The sequence below is a fragment of the Oreochromis niloticus genome, linkage group LG4 (assembly GCF_001858045.2).
Source record: "Oreochromis niloticus isolate F11D_XX linkage group LG4, O_niloticus_UMD_NMBU, whole genome shotgun sequence".
NCBI classification, from domain to species: domain Eukaryota; kingdom Metazoa; phylum Chordata; class Actinopteri; order Cichliformes; family Cichlidae; genus Oreochromis; species Oreochromis niloticus.
The window spans coordinates 8,032,744-8,052,476 of NC_031969.2; the positions used below are offsets into that span (position 1 = coordinate 8,032,744).

The 19,733-nt window shown below is 42.8% G+C and overlaps 1 protein-coding gene across 5 annotated transcripts in view; it reads left to right on the forward strand.

The window, feature by feature from the left end:
• pkn1b (protein kinase N1b) overlaps positions 1 to 18,859 on the forward strand; it is a 40,449-nt gene extending 21,590 nt beyond the window's left edge. For 4 of the 5 annotated variants that reach the window (XM_005468505.4, XM_005468504.4, XM_005468503.4 and 1 more), the window contains 21 exons: positions 1,747 to 2,047; positions 3,037 to 3,185; positions 3,293 to 3,413; positions 5,219 to 5,364; positions 6,152 to 6,365; positions 6,476 to 6,670; positions 6,822 to 6,931; positions 7,621 to 7,764; positions 7,928 to 8,003; positions 9,785 to 9,914; positions 10,395 to 10,485; positions 12,563 to 12,654; positions 13,047 to 13,119; positions 14,157 to 14,248; positions 14,389 to 14,565; positions 15,003 to 15,065; positions 15,166 to 15,242; positions 15,352 to 15,494; positions 17,467 to 17,574; positions 17,702 to 17,782; positions 17,872 to 18,859. In XM_005468505.4, coding sequence (XP_005468562.1) covers positions 1,747 to 2,047; positions 3,037 to 3,185; positions 3,293 to 3,413; positions 5,219 to 5,364; positions 6,152 to 6,365; positions 6,476 to 6,670; positions 6,822 to 6,931; positions 7,621 to 7,764; positions 7,928 to 8,003; positions 9,785 to 9,914; positions 10,395 to 10,485; positions 12,563 to 12,654; positions 13,047 to 13,119; positions 14,157 to 14,248; positions 14,389 to 14,565; positions 15,003 to 15,065; positions 15,166 to 15,242; positions 15,352 to 15,494; positions 17,467 to 17,574; positions 17,702 to 17,782; positions 17,872 to 18,075 — 2,787 coding nt within the window. In that variant the 3' untranslated portion in view covers positions 18,076 to 18,859. The remainder of the gene's footprint in view (positions 1 to 1,746; positions 2,048 to 3,036; positions 3,186 to 3,292; positions 3,414 to 5,218; positions 5,365 to 6,151; positions 6,366 to 6,475; positions 6,671 to 6,821; positions 6,932 to 7,620; positions 7,765 to 7,927; positions 8,004 to 9,784; positions 9,915 to 10,394; positions 10,486 to 12,562; positions 12,655 to 13,046; positions 13,120 to 14,156; positions 14,249 to 14,388; positions 14,566 to 15,002; positions 15,066 to 15,165; positions 15,243 to 15,351; positions 15,495 to 17,466; positions 17,575 to 17,701; positions 17,783 to 17,871) is intronic. The other variant, XM_005468502.4, reaches the window with a different exon arrangement.
• The last annotated feature ends 874 nt before the right edge of the window (positions 18,860 to 19,733 follow it).

A 19,733-nucleotide genomic window follows, 5' to 3' on the forward strand; every position in this document is an offset into this window, starting at 1 on the left:
TGGAAGGTGCATCTTTTACTTAGCCAGCAAACATTTTCCGTTTCCGTTTTGTGTCACACTTTTCACAGTTTCACTACTGCTTGGAGAATAGCTGGTAGAAAAGTTAGTGTGTTTGTAGAAAAGTTAGTGTGTTCAAACTGTGGGTGACCACAGCAGTCTGCTACCGATGAAAGCAACCACAGCTGGTTGGAGATACACAGTTTTCCCTAGTGACCAGTGGTTGTCAGGAGGCCACTGACCGCTCTCTATGTCTGTTTTATTGAGGCTTTAGCAAAGGATTTCCCATCAAGGTCCAGCAAACACTCAGCAACTGGTCGTCGGAATATTCATTTTTCCCTTACGACTGGTTGCCAGATGGTTACTGACTGGTCTCTAGATCTTAATCACATGACCCTACATTGCTGTCATGATGGTAGCACATCCAGAATGGCATGAGAGTTCATGTCAGATGGCTAGCAATCACATATCTGCAAAACGTCAGTTTGACTTCCTGCGTTGTTAATTGTACAGTCCATCGAAGAAGTTTTTCGTTTGATTTTGTGAGTAAAACTGTGTTACTTTGTACTATTCCTAGTTAATATTAGCAGGTATCTGACTGTATTTTGCTCACACACAATCTAGGGATGCAGTTTGGTAACCAAGCTTGCTAGCGTTAGCTGCTAATGTAACATGTAACACAGGGGTGTCCAACTCCAATCCTCAAGTGCCGGTGTCCTGCAGGTTTTAGATGTGTCCTTGATCCAACACAGCTGATTTAAATGACTAAACTGCCTCCTCAACATGTCTTGAAGTTCTCCAGAGGCCTGGTAATGAACGAATCATTTGATTCAGGTGTGTTGACCCAGGGTGAGATCTAAAACCTGCAGGACACCGGCCCTCGAGGCCTGGAGTTGGACACCCCTGATGTAACACCTTCCTCCTTTCTTTTACATCTAAATGTATTCACTTCTGATCAACACAGTCCGTCCACCTTTTGTTCAGACCTTCTGTTTGAGACACACAGCCAATCAGAAGAAAGTTGGCTTGCTGAAAAAGGCGCTAAAACAGCTTGTTTCTGACATGGGACGAACTGCTGGGCTGCACCAAGGCCCAGTATAAGAAAAATAAGGATGATTATGAACTGTTAATCATGTAAAACTGTTTTATTAGTGTCCAAGAAAAAAAATATGATGCTGGAAATAAGCTCAAATTAAACTCTTGTGATATTCTATGTTTTTTTCTCTACTAAATATTGCATCTCATGTATGCTTACTATTATGTTTGCTTACTAGTGACCTGTCCAGAAGGAGACCCTGATTGATTTTAGTTTGCATTGTTGCTGTTCTAATCTTCTGTAATCTGGTTAGTGTTGATCAGCAGGAGAGCTGATGTGAGCACTCAGCTCTTTACACTCTTAAGTGCTGCCTCTGCTTTGATGCTGCTTCACCACGTCAGCTTGGCAGGTCTCAAATGTTGACGATACTCTCACAGACGTACAGTTTTCCTCTCCTTTTATCCTGCAGTGCTTCACTTTGTCAAATATGTGCAGGGTGACTGTTTCCAGCTTTTACTGTCATAACCTCAGCTTTGCTCTCAGCTGGAAATGTCACCCTGCAAGTTAGTTTCTTAGGTCAAACTGAATAATCCTTCTCATACACAGCAGCCTAAATATAGAACCTTTTTTTCATGTTCTTGTGGGAAATCACCTTTGCCTTCTCTTTAGGTTCTTTAACAATAACAACCGTCTCCTTTTTTTTCCTTTTTCAGAGTGACACAGACAGGCTGTCAGTGCTCCAGCAGCTCGGTCTGGACCAAAACTCAGACTTTTCAGACTCCAGTGTGCAGCAGCGGCTGGATGAGCACCGCGAGAAGATCCGCAGAGAGATCCGCAAGGAGCTGAAGATCAAGGAGGGTGCAGAGAATCTGCGCAGGGCCACTACCGACAAGAGGAATGCCCAGCAGGTGGACTCACAGCTCCGCAGCTCCAAGCGGAAGCTTGAGTCACTCCAGGCTCAGCTCCAAGAGCTGGATGCTCACATTGTGGTCAAAGGCCATGAAGAAAACAAAGGTACGGTGCTTTACTGTGTCTGATTTAGAGCATACATCACATGTTGCCTGTGCTGCTGGAGGCCTTTTTGTGTTTCCTCCTTTTAGATAACACTGAGATGTTAATACCAACATGCTCACAATATCAGGGCTAATGTTTAGCAGGTAAATTGTTTGGCACCAGGGATTCCATTCCTGTTTTATCAGATCAGCACCTTTCTAAACTCATATTTCCACATGGTGCCTAACAATTATACAATAGTTGTGAAACGAAACTAAGAAGTGAAAACAACACCTTAATTCATCTCCAGAACTGTAGTTATGATGTGATGATAACATAAGCTTGAATAATGCACCGTTTCAGCTATAAGGAACTCTCAGCTTTAGTTTTTTTTTCTAAAAAAGTCAGGAATTTTAAAAAAAATCCGTTAGCTTTAGGTGATTCCTGCTACTAGATTTATGCTTCATAAAACACCGATCGGAAGGAGCCAGTTGAGGTGGTTCAGGCATCTGACAAGGATGCCTCCTGGGCGCCTCCTGGGTGAGGTGTTCCGGGCATGTCCCACCCGGAGGAGGCCCCGGGGGAGACCCAGGACACGCTGGAGGGATTATATCTCTCTGCTGGCCTGGGAACACCTTGGAGTTGGCTGGGAGAGGAAGGTCTGGGCTTCTCTGCTTAGGCTGCTGTCCCTGCGACCCGGCCCCGGATAAGTGGAAGAAGATGGATGGATGGAAAATACCGATCTGAAAGTGTCTTTATATATAAACTTTACTCACTTGTAACTGAAACTTAAACTGAAACCTGATGCCTCCTTAGGCAGGAAATATGTAAAAACTTATAAATGTCTTGTATGTTGGCCTTTTATGGAGTAAAACAAGTAAAAAAGAAACAAACAAAAGAAAACCTGCACACAGTTTTTTAGCTTCATGTTCGACCATTTGACAAAAGTGATGTTTGAAAGACAGCATCAGAAGCAACCTGACCTCCTGACCCGACTCTCTTTCTGTTAGCAGATTCAAATAAGTCTCCAGGACCCGTCAACCAGACGTCCACCAATCAGCACCGCATAGCTGCTTTGGAGCGGCAGCTGAACATTGAGCTGAAAGTCAAACAGGGAGCAGAGAACATGATTCCAATATATTCCAGTGGCGGTACCAAGGTAACTTAACTATGACAACCACCAGCCAAAAGTCTTACTCACTATGTTTACTGTCACCTGCACCTTCCAGTGTTCAACCTGTGACATGATCTCTTGTCGCTTTTCAGGACAAGAAGCTTCTCCAGACAGCTCAGCAGATGCTGCAGGACAGCAAGACAAAGATCGACATCATCCGCATGCAGATCCGAAAGGCCATGCAGGCAACGGAGCAGTCTGAGGACAACCAAAGTACCTATCGTGCTTTTGTCTCATCTTTCAGTTCCTCCTTTACTCCACCTGTCAGTCTTTCAGCTTATAAACACTGCATATTTTATGATGCGGGCGGATCAATTCTTGGTTCAGAACTTCACAGCGTATAGTCTTCCAGTCAGAAACACACACACACAAGCGCAGTGTCCATTACAGCCCCCTCACTCTCTCAGGTTAGAGTCTTATTGATGTTCCTGCATCCCCTTGATGTTGCCCAACAACTAAAAGCCATGGCTCATTTAACAGAGGTTAGAGAGCAGGCCGAGCAGATGCGGGGAGCCAGGAAGGGAGTGAGCCTGAAAGGACTGAGTCAGAGATGACAACAGAGCCAAGCGCTGGGAAGGAAGGAGGAAGAGATGAAAGAGAATAAGCAGGCAGGATAAAACAAAGCTCAGATCAGCAGCGACGCTAGAAAGGACACCAAGCTCGCTGACATAAAGACACACACCTCGATTGGGAGGAGTAGTCTGTGCCACTTTTTTTCCAACGTGTCGCTTCTTCAGCTTTTTTTAAAACTGCCAAGTTCGCCATTTTTATGTTAACAGGGATCACATGACTGTTGGTGCATAAATGCAGTCACTCTTGAGGGTATTACCCAACTTTCCAGTTCCTCTCAGCTCCGTGGAAGTCTTTGCATTTAAGCTTTAATGTTTATTTTACACGCTCACTCACAAGGACCTGTGCACAACGTACCCAGCGCTGCGTGTCAGACGAGCTAGCTGACACGGTGGAGCGTTTACTGGCGCCAGATATGAGTCAGATGTTTCTCCACAAGTCGGCAGCGACCTCGACCAGAGATAAAAGAGGCTGCATGTTTGATTTAAATGAGGCAGACAAAAACACAATGTCAAATGAGTACTACGATACGACAGAACTTTTCTCTTGGAAAAATTTTCTGTACTGCTTTGACACATGAGACAAAATTACCAAATGTTACGTGTCTGTGGGGGGGGTATCTGCAATCTCGTGAGCCTTTCACCTCAGATATTTCCACAGTAGTTTTTTGGGTTTAAGGTCAGGACTTTAAACAAACTTGAGTAGAGCAACTTGTGCGTTTGGAGATTGTTGTCTTACTGCGTGGCCGAGAAATCCATTTTGCTCTCATTCATCCACACAGCATTGTTTAAACAGCTTTCATCTAAATGATCTGCAGATGAAATGATCTAAAGATCATTTAGCCTTCATTCAAGCAGGCTAGCATGGTTCCTTAATGAGAGTAGTGCTTTGTGCTTGCAGACCTGCAATGCACACTGTTCGTGTTCAGTGATGGTGATGATTCCTGATGGTGGCCTCATAAACGTGACAAATGTCTTTTAGCCTCATGGAAGCTATGCAGGCCTTAACACTCCTGGCTAATTAGCTAATCATTGCTAACTGACCGGTTTGCAGATTGTGGAGAGTTACAGTGCTCTTTAAGTGGCCTTCATTCTTACACAGCTTATCTGACTGGTGAGGATCAAATTCGTGACGTATGGTTCTGTAACCGTCTCCAGCTTGATGAGGATCAACAGCCTGTTCTTTAAAACCCCACCACAGAGGTTTTAGCATGGGGTGACCAAGTGTAAAACATCTTTTGTTTGTTTTATGTCTTTAATTAGATTTCTCCTGCAAATTTTGGTTTATGTGGAACTCTCACAGTGTTTAAGGTTACATTTATGAGCAAATGGAAACAAAGGATCCAGTGCAGTGTTGGAAAAAAGCCTCGTTAAACTTTCTGTTTCTGTGTCATATTTAGTCATTTGTGCCCTTTGTTCATGTTGTGTGTTGTTCACACCTTGGCTCAGGTAAGCCGGACCTGTGTGGGGCGGAGCTGCGTGTGGAGGAGCTGTGGCATCACTACCGTGTGGAGCACGCCATGGCTGAGGGAGCCAAGAACATGATGCGGCTGCTGGGTGCGGGAAAGGTCCAAGATAAGAAGGCCATTGCTGAGGTAAGAGAGGAGATGGTTGACCCTTTTCTGGGTCAGAGATCTACTGTCCTGGCAGTATCATCTGTTTTAAACCCTGAAAACAGGGTCTCTCCTTTGGGTAGATGTAATAGAAAATACTGAGTTCTGTGCTGAATGTTGTTACAGTTAAACAGATCCAGGCTAGCTGCTTCTCAAAATTTCCAGTCACAGATGTTAGTTAAACAATGCTAACCAATTACTAGCTGTACCGTTGTGGTGGTATCAGTCACGTATCTCTCTAAAACAAAGTGAGAGTCATAATATTTGTTCCTAAATACTGAACCAATCCTTAAAGCGTCAGTGTTTCTTCGGAAAAGGCAGAAGCAAAAAACTGTACCTTTATTGGTGCGAACACATCCACATAATCCAGAGTATTCATTTCAAAGGGAGATGGATACTTTCCCTTTTGGTTACATTTTCTAATTCTGACTTTTTTCCTTTAAACATTTACAGTTCCATGCAGAAGTCTTTAGCCTTCTCTCATTTTGCAAGAAAAATAGGAAATGGATGCAGCAGTTTATTGAAGCATCCACTGAAACCATTTCTTTTAAGGCTTCAGTGAACAGTTGACGGTTCAGCCGAAAGCCCATTTGACCCACAGACCTGTTAATCTCTCAGGTCCTGGTTCAGGTCTTTGCTGGATTTTTCCTGTTTTTTAGGACATGACTTTCATCATTTACAAGAAAGACTTTAGCACAGGACAGTATGTTAAAAAAATCTGGACTCTGTCTCCAGTCTCACAGCTTTGTGTTCTTTCTGCGCTCCACAGGCTCAGTGTGGTTTGAGCGGCTCGTCCCAGCGTCTGGACCTGCTCCGATGCTCTCTGGAACAAAGACTGCTGGAGCTGCCCGAGGATCATCCCAAAGCCTGCCTCATCAAAGAGGAGCTAGTGCTGGCCTCCTCCTCAGCTTTCAGCTCCCGCCACAGCACCCCATATGTCCATAACCAGTACAGCACCCTGATCAAACCATCACCCCTTACAGGTAGACAGGATAAATAGGAGAATAAAACAGCTTTCAGCATATTCAGTCATAGTTTATTATTGAAAAACGTTAAGGTTAAAGGTTAATTCCTCTTTGCCTTTTCTTTCTAGGCAGTCTTCAGGTTCGTCTTCTGGGCTGTGTGGGACTGCTGGAGGTCGTCCCAGGGAGAAATAGAGCGACCCCTGTCGTTCTGCCTTCTTACTCCACACCAGATGGACGCTCCTCATTCAAACTGAGCGGCCTGTACAGCCGGAGCACCAGCAGCATGAGCCTCAAGATCCCCAGTAAGAACGAGGACCTCTCGTGTAAGTGTTCCTGGTCTTTTTTTCCCAATAAATTAAACTCTAGATGACTGTAGTAACTAAAACAAATTGACGCTTAAGGCTTATAATTTAATAAAATTATAAGCCGGTTGGCAGTCGGCATTTTTACTTAGCGTTTGTGTATCTTTAACAGCGGAAGTGAGCGCCGTGCTGAAGCTGGAGAACACAGTGGTGGGTCAGACAGCTTGGAGAACAGTTGGAGAGCAGGCCTGGGACCAGACCTTCACTTTAGAGCTGGAAAGAGTACGACAAAGCACACTCTCAATCTGTTACACTGTCACAGAAATACTGTGATTCAAGCCTAAGCTGTCAAGCAGTGCTTTTCATGGGCTTTTACACATGCTACAGTGCATTTGATGGGTTGTTACCCAGAAAAATACCTTCATTTTAAAATAGAGCAGAGATTTTGTTTTGTTTTTTTCACTGGGATTTGTTTCCAAATGCCATACCTGGTTTAAATTCACACATTTCCCCTTCAGTATCATCTTCTAGCGCAACTCTGGACGATTTCCAGCACAGCTGCTATATATAAATCTCTCCCTGGAAGTCTTGCCCTCTTCGTCCTTGTGCCTCTGTGATGCCCACTGGTTCTCTTCCAGTGTGTCAAAATTATGATCATTCAACCAGATTTACACTCTGGTGGGGAGGGGGGAGTTGTCCAAGTCACAGAAAGGCAAATCTGGTGAGCAGAGGGGCGTTAGAAAGATAGTGAAGAAGACTGTGTTGCTCTGCATTGACAACCTGACACAACCACCACGATCAAGAAACTGCCTGTTAAATGTTTACACTATCACTGAGCTGCCAAGGTCGTTCCTATAGCGATAACCAAGCATGAGCTTAGATCCTGTTTCTAACGGTTTTCCCGAAGCAAAACTGCAGACTTGGTTTTTTTAATGTATCGAAGCGATCAAATGTTCGTGTTTTGTGATTAGTCCAGGGAGATGGAGATCGCTGTGTACTGGAGGGATTATCGCTCCCTGTGTGCTCTGAAGTACCTGAAGCTGGAGGATTTCCTGGACAACCAAAGACACCAAGTCCAGCTGGAACTGGAGCCACAGGGGCTGCTGCTGGCTGAGGTACTGGGCAGACACATGCGTGAACATGACAGCTCCCTTTTAGTCTCATCATTCATATTTGCCTGCAAACACTAAAATGCAAAAGTACCTAAAAAACACAGTTGCCGTGTTTTTAACCTCAGGCGCAGACTAGAGTTGTAACGTGTAACTGTGCATGTTTCAGGTGACCTTCTTCAATCCAGTCATAGAGAGAGGCCGAAGACTCCAGAGGCAGAAGAAAGTCTTTTCTAAGCAGCACGGTATGCTCCAGTGTTCACACACAACCTTTTTATATCCACGTTTGGACTTTAAAATCTTTTTCCCAGCTCGCTGCTTTTCTTGTTTCACATGTTTTTTTGAGAAGTGGATCAATTTTTAGAGCTGTGTAAAACCATGTGCACGTGCTGCGTGCTCTGCAGCGCCATCTACTTGTGGAAAAGGAGACTTGAATTCTCCAAAAGAAGGAGACGCGTGTGTGCATTGAGCCCTTTTCAGTCACCACCGCTGGCTTCATCAGTCTGTGACTGCGATCCGTCATTCAGACACGGATCCTCTTTGCATGATTGCTCCTCACGGCTTCATTCAGATGTACTCAGAACACACTGATGGAAAGTACACCAAGTGATGCATAATGCATGAGGTCAGAGTTTTCTTAACTGCAGCTGTTTTTTGGTAGCTGCCTTAATAATTAGAGAGGTTATAGGAATACATCCATAATTGTCTTGGCAAAATAAAAAAGCTTAGAGCTCTTTGTGAAGTAAAGATCTTGGTGTCATTTGCTGTTAGACACTGACAGCATGTCGGGGATTATTAATTTTTGGTAATTAGTAATGTTTTTCTGCGTCGCGTGCAAATGTGTGCAGCCATCTCACTTTGGAGAAGCTAATGAGAGGTTTCTGTCATCTGATGCTGCAGATTTGTAATAAATGCACAACAAAGAGCTTCTTGAAGCAGCTCCTATTAGTGTTAACTGGGATTATTGCCAGCACTGGTGAGCAGTGGCGAAGATTTTATGCTTCAAAACTTGACATGAGCATGAGAGGAGGTTTTGGAAAGGTCTGTATGTACCTCCAACAAAAACTTCAAACTGTCTGTTTTGCTCTCTCTGAATGTTTTTTTTTAGTTCAAAAGCCTTTTTGAACACAAAGAGGAAAACTTTGAGGATGTTGTCAGATTAGTCGGAGGCATAGACTTAAAGCGAGTGTCTCACATGGCAGGGTTTTTCCCCTGTTTAAAAAGTTATTGTTAGCTAAGCTGACAACTCAGCATGTTGGAGAGACAAATGCACAACTGTAATTTCCCCTCAGTGCCTGCGCGCTTTTTCACTTCTGCCATGTTGACAGTGATTATTACTGCATGTTGTCTGAGCGGGGTGCACATTCACACATTCAGATGCCGTCAGGTTAAAAGGAAAAGGAATGCGTGTCTTAAAAAATTATTTGGTATAGCTTAGTGGGTAAAGTGTATCGGCCACTGTTTGCAAGGTAAGCAATTCAACTCTAGCACCTTTGTGTCCATGTGGTCACAGCAAAGTCTGCCTGAGCCTGGTTCAGTTTCTTCCTGTTAAAAGGGAGTTTTTCCTTCCCACTGATTCTTGGGGTTTTCTCTTTATCATTGTTGGGTCTTTACTTTACAATACAAAGCAACCTCATGTGGTTGTTGTTGTGATTTGGTGCTGTATAAATAAAGTGAATTGCTGAATGATACATACATCAGTTATTATAAATTAAGATTGCTATATTTTACTCGCTTCAAGCCTGCTGCATGTGAAGTTTTGTTTATAAACCACAGGATTTGAAATAATATCATCTGTTAATTTACGAGACACACATTCTAAAGATAAGATAAACCTTTATTAGTCCCACACGCGGGAATTTTTTTTTATCACGGCAAAAAGTACAAGTTAAAAGCAGTAAAAAATTAAGAAAAAAAAAGTCACACGAAATACAGTCACATGATAAAGTCACATGCAATAGAGTCACGTCATTTGACAGCTGAGCTGAAGAGTTTCTTTTTCACATTTGGCAATGTGTACGTTTAGGTAAAGCTTTCCTGCGCGCCCGTCAGATGAACGTGGACATCGCTACCTGGGTCCGCCTGCTGAGAAACGTCATCCCCAGCGGAAGCAGCACGCCCAGTTTCACAAGCAGCCCGCTCACAACCAGCGCAGGGTATGTAACTACAGGTGAAGTGTAATGCATATGGTATGCCTTAATGCATTTCAGTTATTAATTTAGGATATGTTTATTTTAAGTCGTGGTCATTGATCAGTGTACAGCTGATTAAAGGAATCAATATTTGACCACTTTGGATCAGTTGCTAATGGGTGGTGGATCTTTGTCTGCCATTATTTATATTTTTATATTGTCATTATTATTATTGTTATTATTGCATCATTTTGACAGTGTGAGTTACACCTGAGGGGTATTCTTGAAGTTGAGTTTATTGTTGGCGGTGTATTCATCTTCATTTTTTACCAGTAACTAAATACCGTATTTTTCGGATTATAAGGCGCACTATCGATTTTTGTTAAAATTAAAAGATTTTAAGTGCGCTTTATAGTGCGGAAAATACGGTAATGCTTTTATTTGTGCCTCCACAAAGTTTGATGTTTTTTTCTTCCTTTGTTCTTTATTTTGTGCACTCTGCAGGGAAATCTCAGTGGAGAAGCTAAACCTGGAAACTGACCATCTGGTCAAACCTGAAGTCAAGACAGATGTAGTGGACTCACCTCCTCCCGTGGTGAGTGAGATGCAGAGATTCCACTGGGGGAAAGATGGGCATCTTTATACTATCACGTTACCATTTCCCTGTTTTCCTACCTGCAGCCTCTGTCTTGAAAACAGTGCTCCCTGTCATACAGGCTGCCTTCCTGTGGGCTGCAGTGAAATCTAAGACCGGCCTAGCAGGGGCCTGAGCGGAGACAGAAACAGAAAGAATGAATAATTAGCCAAATGGAGAACTGAAATCTCAGGGAGACAGCTTTAATGAGACATAATTGGATGGAGGGGAGCTTTAATTTGATCAAGTCCAAATCTGTGTGATTTTCCCAGTGTGAAGAACACAGTCTGCAGAGGGTGATAGTGTGGGAGTGAAGAATAGAGAGGTGGAAAATAGAGGAGCTGTAGCAGCGAAGCAAAGAACCAACTGAGCCTGAAAATTAAACTTATTTCATTTTCACTTACTTATAAAAGGGAAACAGTTGTTATTGAACACAATGCAGTTTAGTAAGAAAAAAAGGAAAAGAATTTTCAGGAACTGCTTTAAAGATTATGACGATTATCAAAAATACACAATTTATTCTGGTTTAAATCCAGCAACATTAAAACATTTAATTTATTTATAATTGCATTACATAAGTGAATAGGCTAATGTCAAACATAAGGCCCAGGGGGGCAGAATTGGACCGGCAAAGATTCCAATCTGGCCCACTGGAATTGGAGAATTGGAAAAAGTAAAGTGCATAGATTTTGAACTTTTAACTATATTTTTATAAGTTTGCAGCTTTTTCTATTGATTAATATGTCCTCCACGACCATTCATGCTATACCAAAGTAAATAAGGAGTAGATAAACAATTACATGGCAAAAACTTTCCTGTTTTTCCAGTATGTGCTGTATGTACTGTAGAAATTTTCTACTATTGAAAAAAAAGGACATTATGAAAAATACAAGACTGTGTGGGCAATGAGCTACCAGACCTTTTTCTGATATTTTAGCATGTGAAAAATTTTTTATTTTATTTATACAGCGCTAAATCACAACATCAGTCGCCTCGAGGCGCTTTATCTTGTAGGCTAGACCCTACAATAATACATACAGAGAAAAACCCAATAATCATATGACCCCCTATGAGCAAGCACTTTGGCGACAGTGGGAAGGAAAAACTCCCTTTTAACAGGAAGAAACCTCCAGCAGAACCAGGCTCAGGAAGGGGCGGGGCCATCTGCTGCGACCGGTTGGGGAGAGAGAAGGAAGACAGGATAGAAGACATGCTGTGGAAGAGAGACAGAGGTTAATAAGAAGTATGATTCAGCACAGAGAGGTCTATTAACACATAGTGAGTGAGAAAGGTGACTGAAGAAGAAATACTCAATGCATCATGGGAACACCCTTCCTGTTCTTCCTGTTAAAAGGGAGTTTTTCCTTCCCACTGTTGCCAAGTGCTCGCTCATAGGGGGTCGTCTGATTGTTGGAGTTTTCTCTGTCTTATTGTAGGGTCTTTACTTTACATTATAAAGCACCATGTTCCCTTTAAGTAATATTACATTATTACAGGAACTAAACAAGGAGACAAAATATCATCTTTTCAAATATAAGCTTTTATTTGGTGATTTCATTCCTTGCATTCTAAATGTAATGATCCATATTATACACTTTGTGCAACATGGCTTGTCAGTACACTGTATGCCAGCAGAGCTAGTGTGACTTTAAATATAAGAGGGCAGGGAGGCAGACAGACAGATTTAGACAAGCAGAGAGAGAGCCAGAGGCGGAGAGGGGCCCGTGGCAGATGGTGTGTTCAGCGGGGTTGAAGTATTATGAGATTAATTACTCTGATGTTTTTTAGACAACTAATTAGCAGTGAGAGGGGAGCGAGGAGGACAGGGGAGAGGGGAGGAGCGAGGCTGTCGGGCAACAGGGGAATCCGACCATCAGGCTCGATGAGCATCACTGACTGATTGTCTGCTTCTACAGATGTTCGCCATCATTTTGCCCTCTTTTTGCTGTATTCCCTTGTTGGTATTATCTCCCCTCTGTGTACTCTCTTGTCATTCAGTATGCTGGTGTTTCACATTTCCCCTCCCCTGTTATCACAGGAACAGACGCCGGTCATTGAGCCTCCGTCCATACCAGAAGTCCCTGTTCAGGAGACGCCAATCAGATCACGGTCCCACAACTCTTTAAGCAGGTGCGGAAATAGACAAAGATCCTTATCTCTCTCTGTCTTACACACACACACGCACACACACACACACACACGCACACACACACACACACTTGAACGCACACCTGAGCATGTCTTTTGCAATATTGCCAGCACAGCATGACACCAGGAAGACACCCCCTCACACAATATGGCCATATTTTGTAACCTCTTTTTTTTAACACCTGATTTTAACGCTGAGTCATCATTAATATGGATTACTGCATATGTCACCCCAGAATGAGACATGCTTTACTGTGTTAGACGCTAAAACGCAGAACAAAAAAGCGAGATTTTGGTGTATGTAACAGATTTTGTTGAACGTTATGAAAGACATTTATTGCATTTGCTGTATAATAGTAATTTCCCTCTCGCAGACCCAGCAGAGGACCTGTTTCCCTGCAGGACTTCAAGCTGATCGCTGTTCTCGGCAGGGGCCACTTCGGGAAGGTACTGTGTTTCATTTGCAAAATGATAAAATAAACATCTGTTGTGTAAATAAGTATTTTAATATTAGCAGCGTCTCAGATAAACACAAGCTCCATGCAGATCCATGAAGCATTTCAGCCTGTTTTAGCTCTGTGGGCCTCATTCAAGAGGGCGTGTGAAATAGGTGTTTGATTGATGCAACGTGCACACCGGATAGTTTTGTTCTTTCCATCATACTTTGGTAGCAGAGCTGACTGATTGGAAATCAGTGCTAGCAATCTACAACGTACATCCTGCCACACTTCAGTTTTTCTCTATGAGGAAACACATTTACCTTAGGATCACAGAGAAAAGAGCGCTTTGAATTCAAGGATTTTTCACAGAATCCAACCGATTTGTGAGTGGGAGATTATACCTACTAATCTTAGCCAGTATATCTGCTGATCTAAGCTATATATATCTATAATAACTAAGATCTGTTGATGTAAATAGCTGAGAACGTTTTCATTTATAACAGCAGATAAATGAACATTTAAAAATGATAGAAGAGACGAGGGAAGCACCCTTTAATCGTTTAACGAGTGTTGACTTTGCATTATTTGTCCACCAGAGGGCACTTTGTAACTTCCTTCGTGGCAACAGGTGTTTGGAGCCACAAACAAAACGACCTGCTAATCTGAGCAGAGTCAGGGAGAGTGTAAACTAGTAAATAAATAACTACCCATAAGAATTGTTAGTGAAATCTGTTTATGTTTATGTTTCACCACCATACTTCCCTAAATACTCACTCCTACTGCAAAAATACCTCCCAGATAAATGCAGTGTTGCTCCAAGTTTAGATTTATTGAAAAGAAAAAGGCTCTAGGTTTCAGGCTGAGGCAGGTTGGGTAGGAGGGAGAGTACTGAGTGCTTTATTAGATATGCTTTTTGATCACAAAGACAAAATTACCGAATTATACCTGCCTTCTGTTAATTTTTTCCAGTTCATTTCCATTAGCAGAGAGTTACTCAACAACAACTCTGAAGTGATTAACGAAAGCTTTTGTTGGACTCTTCAGGTGCTGCTATCGGAGTACAAAAAAACCGGCAGCCAGTACGCCATCAAAGCCCTGAAGAAAGGAGACATCGTCGCGCGTGATGAAGTGGAGAGGTAGCTGTGCTTTACCACCTTAACCACATCTCTGCTGCACGACAAGAGCTCATTCACCTCATAAATACACAATGATTGTCTCATGTGCACCCCCCCTCCTTCCCCGTCCCTCCCCCTTTCCTCTGTCTGTCCGTCTCCAGTCTGATGTGTGAGAAGCGGATCTTTGAGATCGTCAACGGCTCCCACCACCCCTTCCTGGTCAACCTGTTTGCATGCTTCCAGACGCCAGAACATGTGTGTTTTGTCATGGAGTACACGGCAGGAGGAGACCTCATGATGCACATACATGCAGACGTCTTTTCTGAGCAACGTGCTGTGTGAGTTCTGCTTTGTCATGCATGTATACTAAGGTATAGGTTCACCTACACATCGTATCTACAGGAGCTGCTCCTCCATGGAAACCCGTGCCATGAAGCTCCTGGCACACAGTTTTCCTGCTGATGTTAAAGTGTACAGAGGTTTGAAGCAGTTTTTGAGTCAGCAGAGCGTCTGTGACTTTGCGTAGTACGCTCCTTTGTTGCTGAGCTTCTGCTGGTCTTAAATGCTTCCACTCTACAATAACACGGTTAATTGTGGGATATGTAGGCGGGAAGAAATCTCACAAACCGAAGCTCGAATTCAGCGAGCTCTTTAGCGTGACTCATTCTTTCATGAATGGCTCAGTGCTTGACTTTATACACCTGGAGGAATGGGACCGAAGTCATGCTTCACACTTTTCTTCTGTGTGTCTTTCTTTCTGTCGTCTGTACAACAGGTTCTACTCTGCCTGTGTGGTCTTGGGTCTGCAGTTCCTTCATGACCACAAGATTGTGTATCGGTGAGTGTTTGTATCGCCTCCGTCTTTGCATTCCACGCGCAACACGTTTCCTTTCTCTTTGAAGTAGTCGACATAAATCTGATTCCTTTTCTTCCTTTAGGGATCTTAAACTGGACAACCTGCTGCTGGACACTGAGGGTTATGTTAAAATAGCTGACTTTGGGCTTTGTAAAGAAGGTGAGTGTTCATCGTATGTTGATCACACTGACCCTCTGTTTCCTTCTGTTTGGTTCAATCCGACTCAACCCTCACACGTTGGTCACCCTTTGTTTCTTTCTTTTCTGAGGCATGGGTTATGGAGACAGGACCAGCACATTCTGTGGGACTCCTGAGTTTTTGGCCCCAGAGGTGCTCACAGACACATCGTACACCAGGGCAGTCGACTGGTGGGGCCTCGGGGTGCTCATCTATGAGATGCTGGTGGGAGAGGTGAGAACTAGTCAGTCACCACATTCACACGATGGCCATTTTCTCCTGATGTTGCTCTCACCCACGTGATTGTTGTCAGGGTAGAAAGGGTACATCAGGTCAGATAGCAGATATGATCCATGTAGCGATGACCCAAGCTCAGATGCAGAGGATCAGATGATCCCCGATTCCCAGAGTTACATGACTTACTACCTGGAACGCAGCAGCTTCTGAGCTTCCCACTGAGCATGACAGGAGTGGGGAAAAGGTTGTGTAAATGTCATGAATATCCATCTTTCTCCGAGTTTCTGATCTCCTGCCTGGATGTCAAATAAAATGACAAAAAATGGAACACTAACACTGAAGATGCCATCTTTAGGTTTCATAAAAAGTCATGACAGGGGCATGTTTACTGTTTCAGAACACTTTAGAACGTTTGATAGCAGATGAAGCCGTTAGCTTAAGGCTTGAAAGCAGAATATTTTCTCTTTCGTGCTTGATGTGGGACTTATATCCCATATCTCCAAAAGTTGATTCTGTTCATCTGGACGTAGCGTTTTCAGTGGGAGAAACGTTTCATCACTCATCCAAGTGACTTCTTCAGTCTCAGTCTCTTGAACAGAATCAACTTTTGGAGATTTACTTACCTGGATGATTGAGCATGCATCAAGACCTTTTATGTCATCGTGCAGCAGAGGTAGTCAGTGGGTGATTAGGCATTCAAACTCTTTAGTGCTGTAACATGGTCTGGTTATTGTCTTACTTAAATAAGGATGATATATGATATGATGATGATATGGCATAAGCCGCTTAAGATGTATTATTATACATTAGAAAAATGTTGTACAACGTCCTGGGCCTTCTGACCTCAGGTAATCACATGATAGGGTGGGGCTAGGTTTCCCAATGAGTTCACCCGAAACCTTGGCTGATTGTGACCTACACCTGTTTTCACACCTGGGCTCGTGGGATTAGGTAGAGGGTCATTACAGGGTCCTTTGTCCCTCTCGGGGGGACACTCCCATAGGACTTAAATCTGGGACTCTCCACCATTTGACCCTAGAACTGAAGAAGCTTCTCGGATGAGAGGTGAAAAGTCTTCAAGCAACTTAACCTCCTGAGATCTGAACTCTTCCATGGCTGGTTGGGACCTGATGAATGTAAAAAACAAAGAATTACCAGACTTTTTAAACTCTAATGTTTATTTATCTTAATAATGAATCATTAAAGCAAAATGCGTGGCATAAATTTAATTTACACCCATCATGTAAATTTCATTTGACCTGATTCCATTAAATGTAACATTTTTATTCTACTCGTGTATCAATATTCTATGAAAATTTTACATGTAATCAAATTACTTACAGTCAGCATTTTGTCCATAAATATAGTGAGTGTGTGGTTGGTTAAACGTTAAACCAAGTTACAGTGTAATACCACTGTAATACATGATGAGCATGATACAGAATATAGTGGAATAAAACTTTGTATTTTTTAGAATAATTAAATTAAGCCTTATATCATAAACTTACCTCATATTTCAGTCTCATCCGTGTCCTCTTCGTCCCTCCACTTCTACCATCAGCTGAGCTGTAACATAATACAGGCAGTAACAGTCGGCAGGACCTCCAAGACTAAAACCTGTTCACGAGACTTCTCACAGACGCTGTCTCTTTACTTATAGCCAGTGTCACAAAAGCAGCTGTTTCCCTGATAGCTGAGTACTTACCGTTTTATCACACTGGGTCATTCTCATAGTGGAGACATTTATTTAAACAGACCAGACAACTGCATGCATTAATGGGATATTTCACTCAGTCAAACCATCAAAAAAGTCACATTTTGAAGCCTTTTTTTCCTGAATTCAAAATGTTGGATGAAATAACATAAAGATAAAAAATTATTTACAATCATTAGTTGTTCCTGGTTGATGTTATGTGTTTGCTAACCTAATCAGATTTTACAGACGTGTAAAGTATAATGTTTGTTTCAGTCTCCTTTCCCAGGTGATGATGAAGAGGAGGTTTTTGACAGCATAGTGAACGATGAAGTCCGCTACCCGCGCTTCCTCACCACTGAGGCCATTGGCGTCATGAGACGGGTCAGACTGACGATTCTTTTTTAAAATTATTTTGGGCTTTTGTGTATTTCTGTTTGATTTTTAGGAAGTTTTTGATACGTCTTCACGTTTTTTTGTGCTCATAAGTGACATTTTTGGTTTTTTCTAGCTGTTGAGAAGAAATCCCGAAAGACGTCTCGGTTCTGGAGAAAAGGATGCCGAAGAGGTCAAAAAGCAGCCTTTTTTCAGGGTGAGCGTTTTTTCTTTAGTGTGTTTTTTTTCCTTGGCGAGACAGTGTGAACGTTGACTGACAGCTACCTAAACCTAAATCCCATTCAGGTAATGGACTGGGAGGCGCTCCTGCAGAGAAAAGTCCCGCCCCCGTTCGTTCCCAACATCGGGGGGAAAGAAGACGTCAGCAACTTCGACGAGGAGTTCACCAACGAGCCTCCCACCCTCACGCCGCCCCGCGAGCGCCGAGCCCTCTCCCGTAGGGAGCAAGATTACTTTAAGGATTTTGACTACGTCTCTGACCTCTGCTAAGGTCCGGGGTCAGAGGTCAAAGGGTTATTAGCTCCCCACTGCCAGCCACAGACTCTGAGAGGACACTGAGAAGTGAAAGGCTGCTGTAAAAGCACAGAGGAACTTGATGTTGATGAGAAGCGAGGATCACTCTCTTCTCCATGTGCTCACGATGAGACGAAGCACTGGCCGGGCCGAGCGTCAATGATTGCGCGTTCCAAACATAGGCAGTGACAAACAGACTGTCTTGGGGGGAGGGGGGGTCATGAGAAGAACTGAAGATAATCCAGGTTATCAGATCTTGCTGTTTGTTTGAAACGCTCACAGAGCCTCAAAATCACAAAGAGTGAAAAAAACGTGATGATTCTGACAGGAAGCGCTCTTTTCTTCCTGCATTTGCTCAACTCTGTCGTCCCTTTATCTCTGCTGTCTGTTGCTGCTACAGTGTGTGTTTAGCCGTGTGCACTGTCCCCTGCCTCAGTCATGAATGTATCCACGTGATCCGCAATCGTGCACCACCCGTACATTACCACCAGGGGGAGCCAGAGGAAAGAGGGGCTCTCTTCTTTTGATTAAGCCAAAGAAAGGCAGGAGCAAGTGGAGGGTCTTGCTCAGTCGTCTTTGCGTTCCCACCGACTTTTGGTACAACACAGATTTTTGACTCCAATCGTTTTTCAGAGACAGGAAGCTTTTACAATTTTTGTGATTTTAAGGTTTTGTTTTTCCCTCATCTGTGTTTCTTCCTCTGTCATTTGCTGGTGAAATGTGTTGACTCAGTAAAAATGTGAACCCAAACTTTGGAAAAGTTGGTGATTTAATGCCCCCCCCCCCCCCACACACACACACACACATCTGCTTTATATTCTTACATCAGCAAATTGGTCGCGCACACATGTGAGCGATAAAGGAAACCTGTCAGTCCAGACAGAAGAAATAATTTGAACTCCAGGTTCTTCAAAGAAAATGTTTCTTTACAATAGGTTTGTGGTTTTATATTAAACTAAAAATAAACTCAAAAAGAGGTGTGAAGAATTACTTTGGTTCACTTAAAGAAAAATGAAAAACTAGACAAAAATCTGAAAAAATGTTTTGAGCCTACAGAATTAAGATAAAATAAGAATAATCAGGGAGTGTGTTTGATTTTAATTTTATATCAGCTTAGTGACATTTGCCAACAAGCAGGAAGCTTCAGTACAAATAGTTTGTTAGGCTAAAAGTGTTCGGTGTTTATCATAATACCTGAAACCCCCATATTGTAACAAATAAAAGGACTAAAAGTGACATTAAAATGAATAAAAAATCAATTGGAAATGTTTTAAACAATAAGTAAAATGAAATAAAAATGAAAACTAACAATGTAGTCTGTTACTGGCAGCAGAAAGAACAGTCCAAAGAGTTTTGACTGAGGAGCGAATGTCGTAGATGCATCCAGAGTTTCACTGATTACTTTAATTGAAGGCTGATTTGCTGGAGAGCAGCACACAGATGTGCATGTAATTTCTTTCTTGTGTCGCACTGACCTCACAGCATGTTGGATGTGGGGAGTGGATCGATTATCCCTGCTCACTAAGGCCTAGACGGAAAAAAACCCCAGGTAAAATATAAAAGGATGACTAAACATGTCTGAGTTACTCAGGGTCCCAGCTGGTATCATTATTGGTGCTTTAGTGGAACTATTG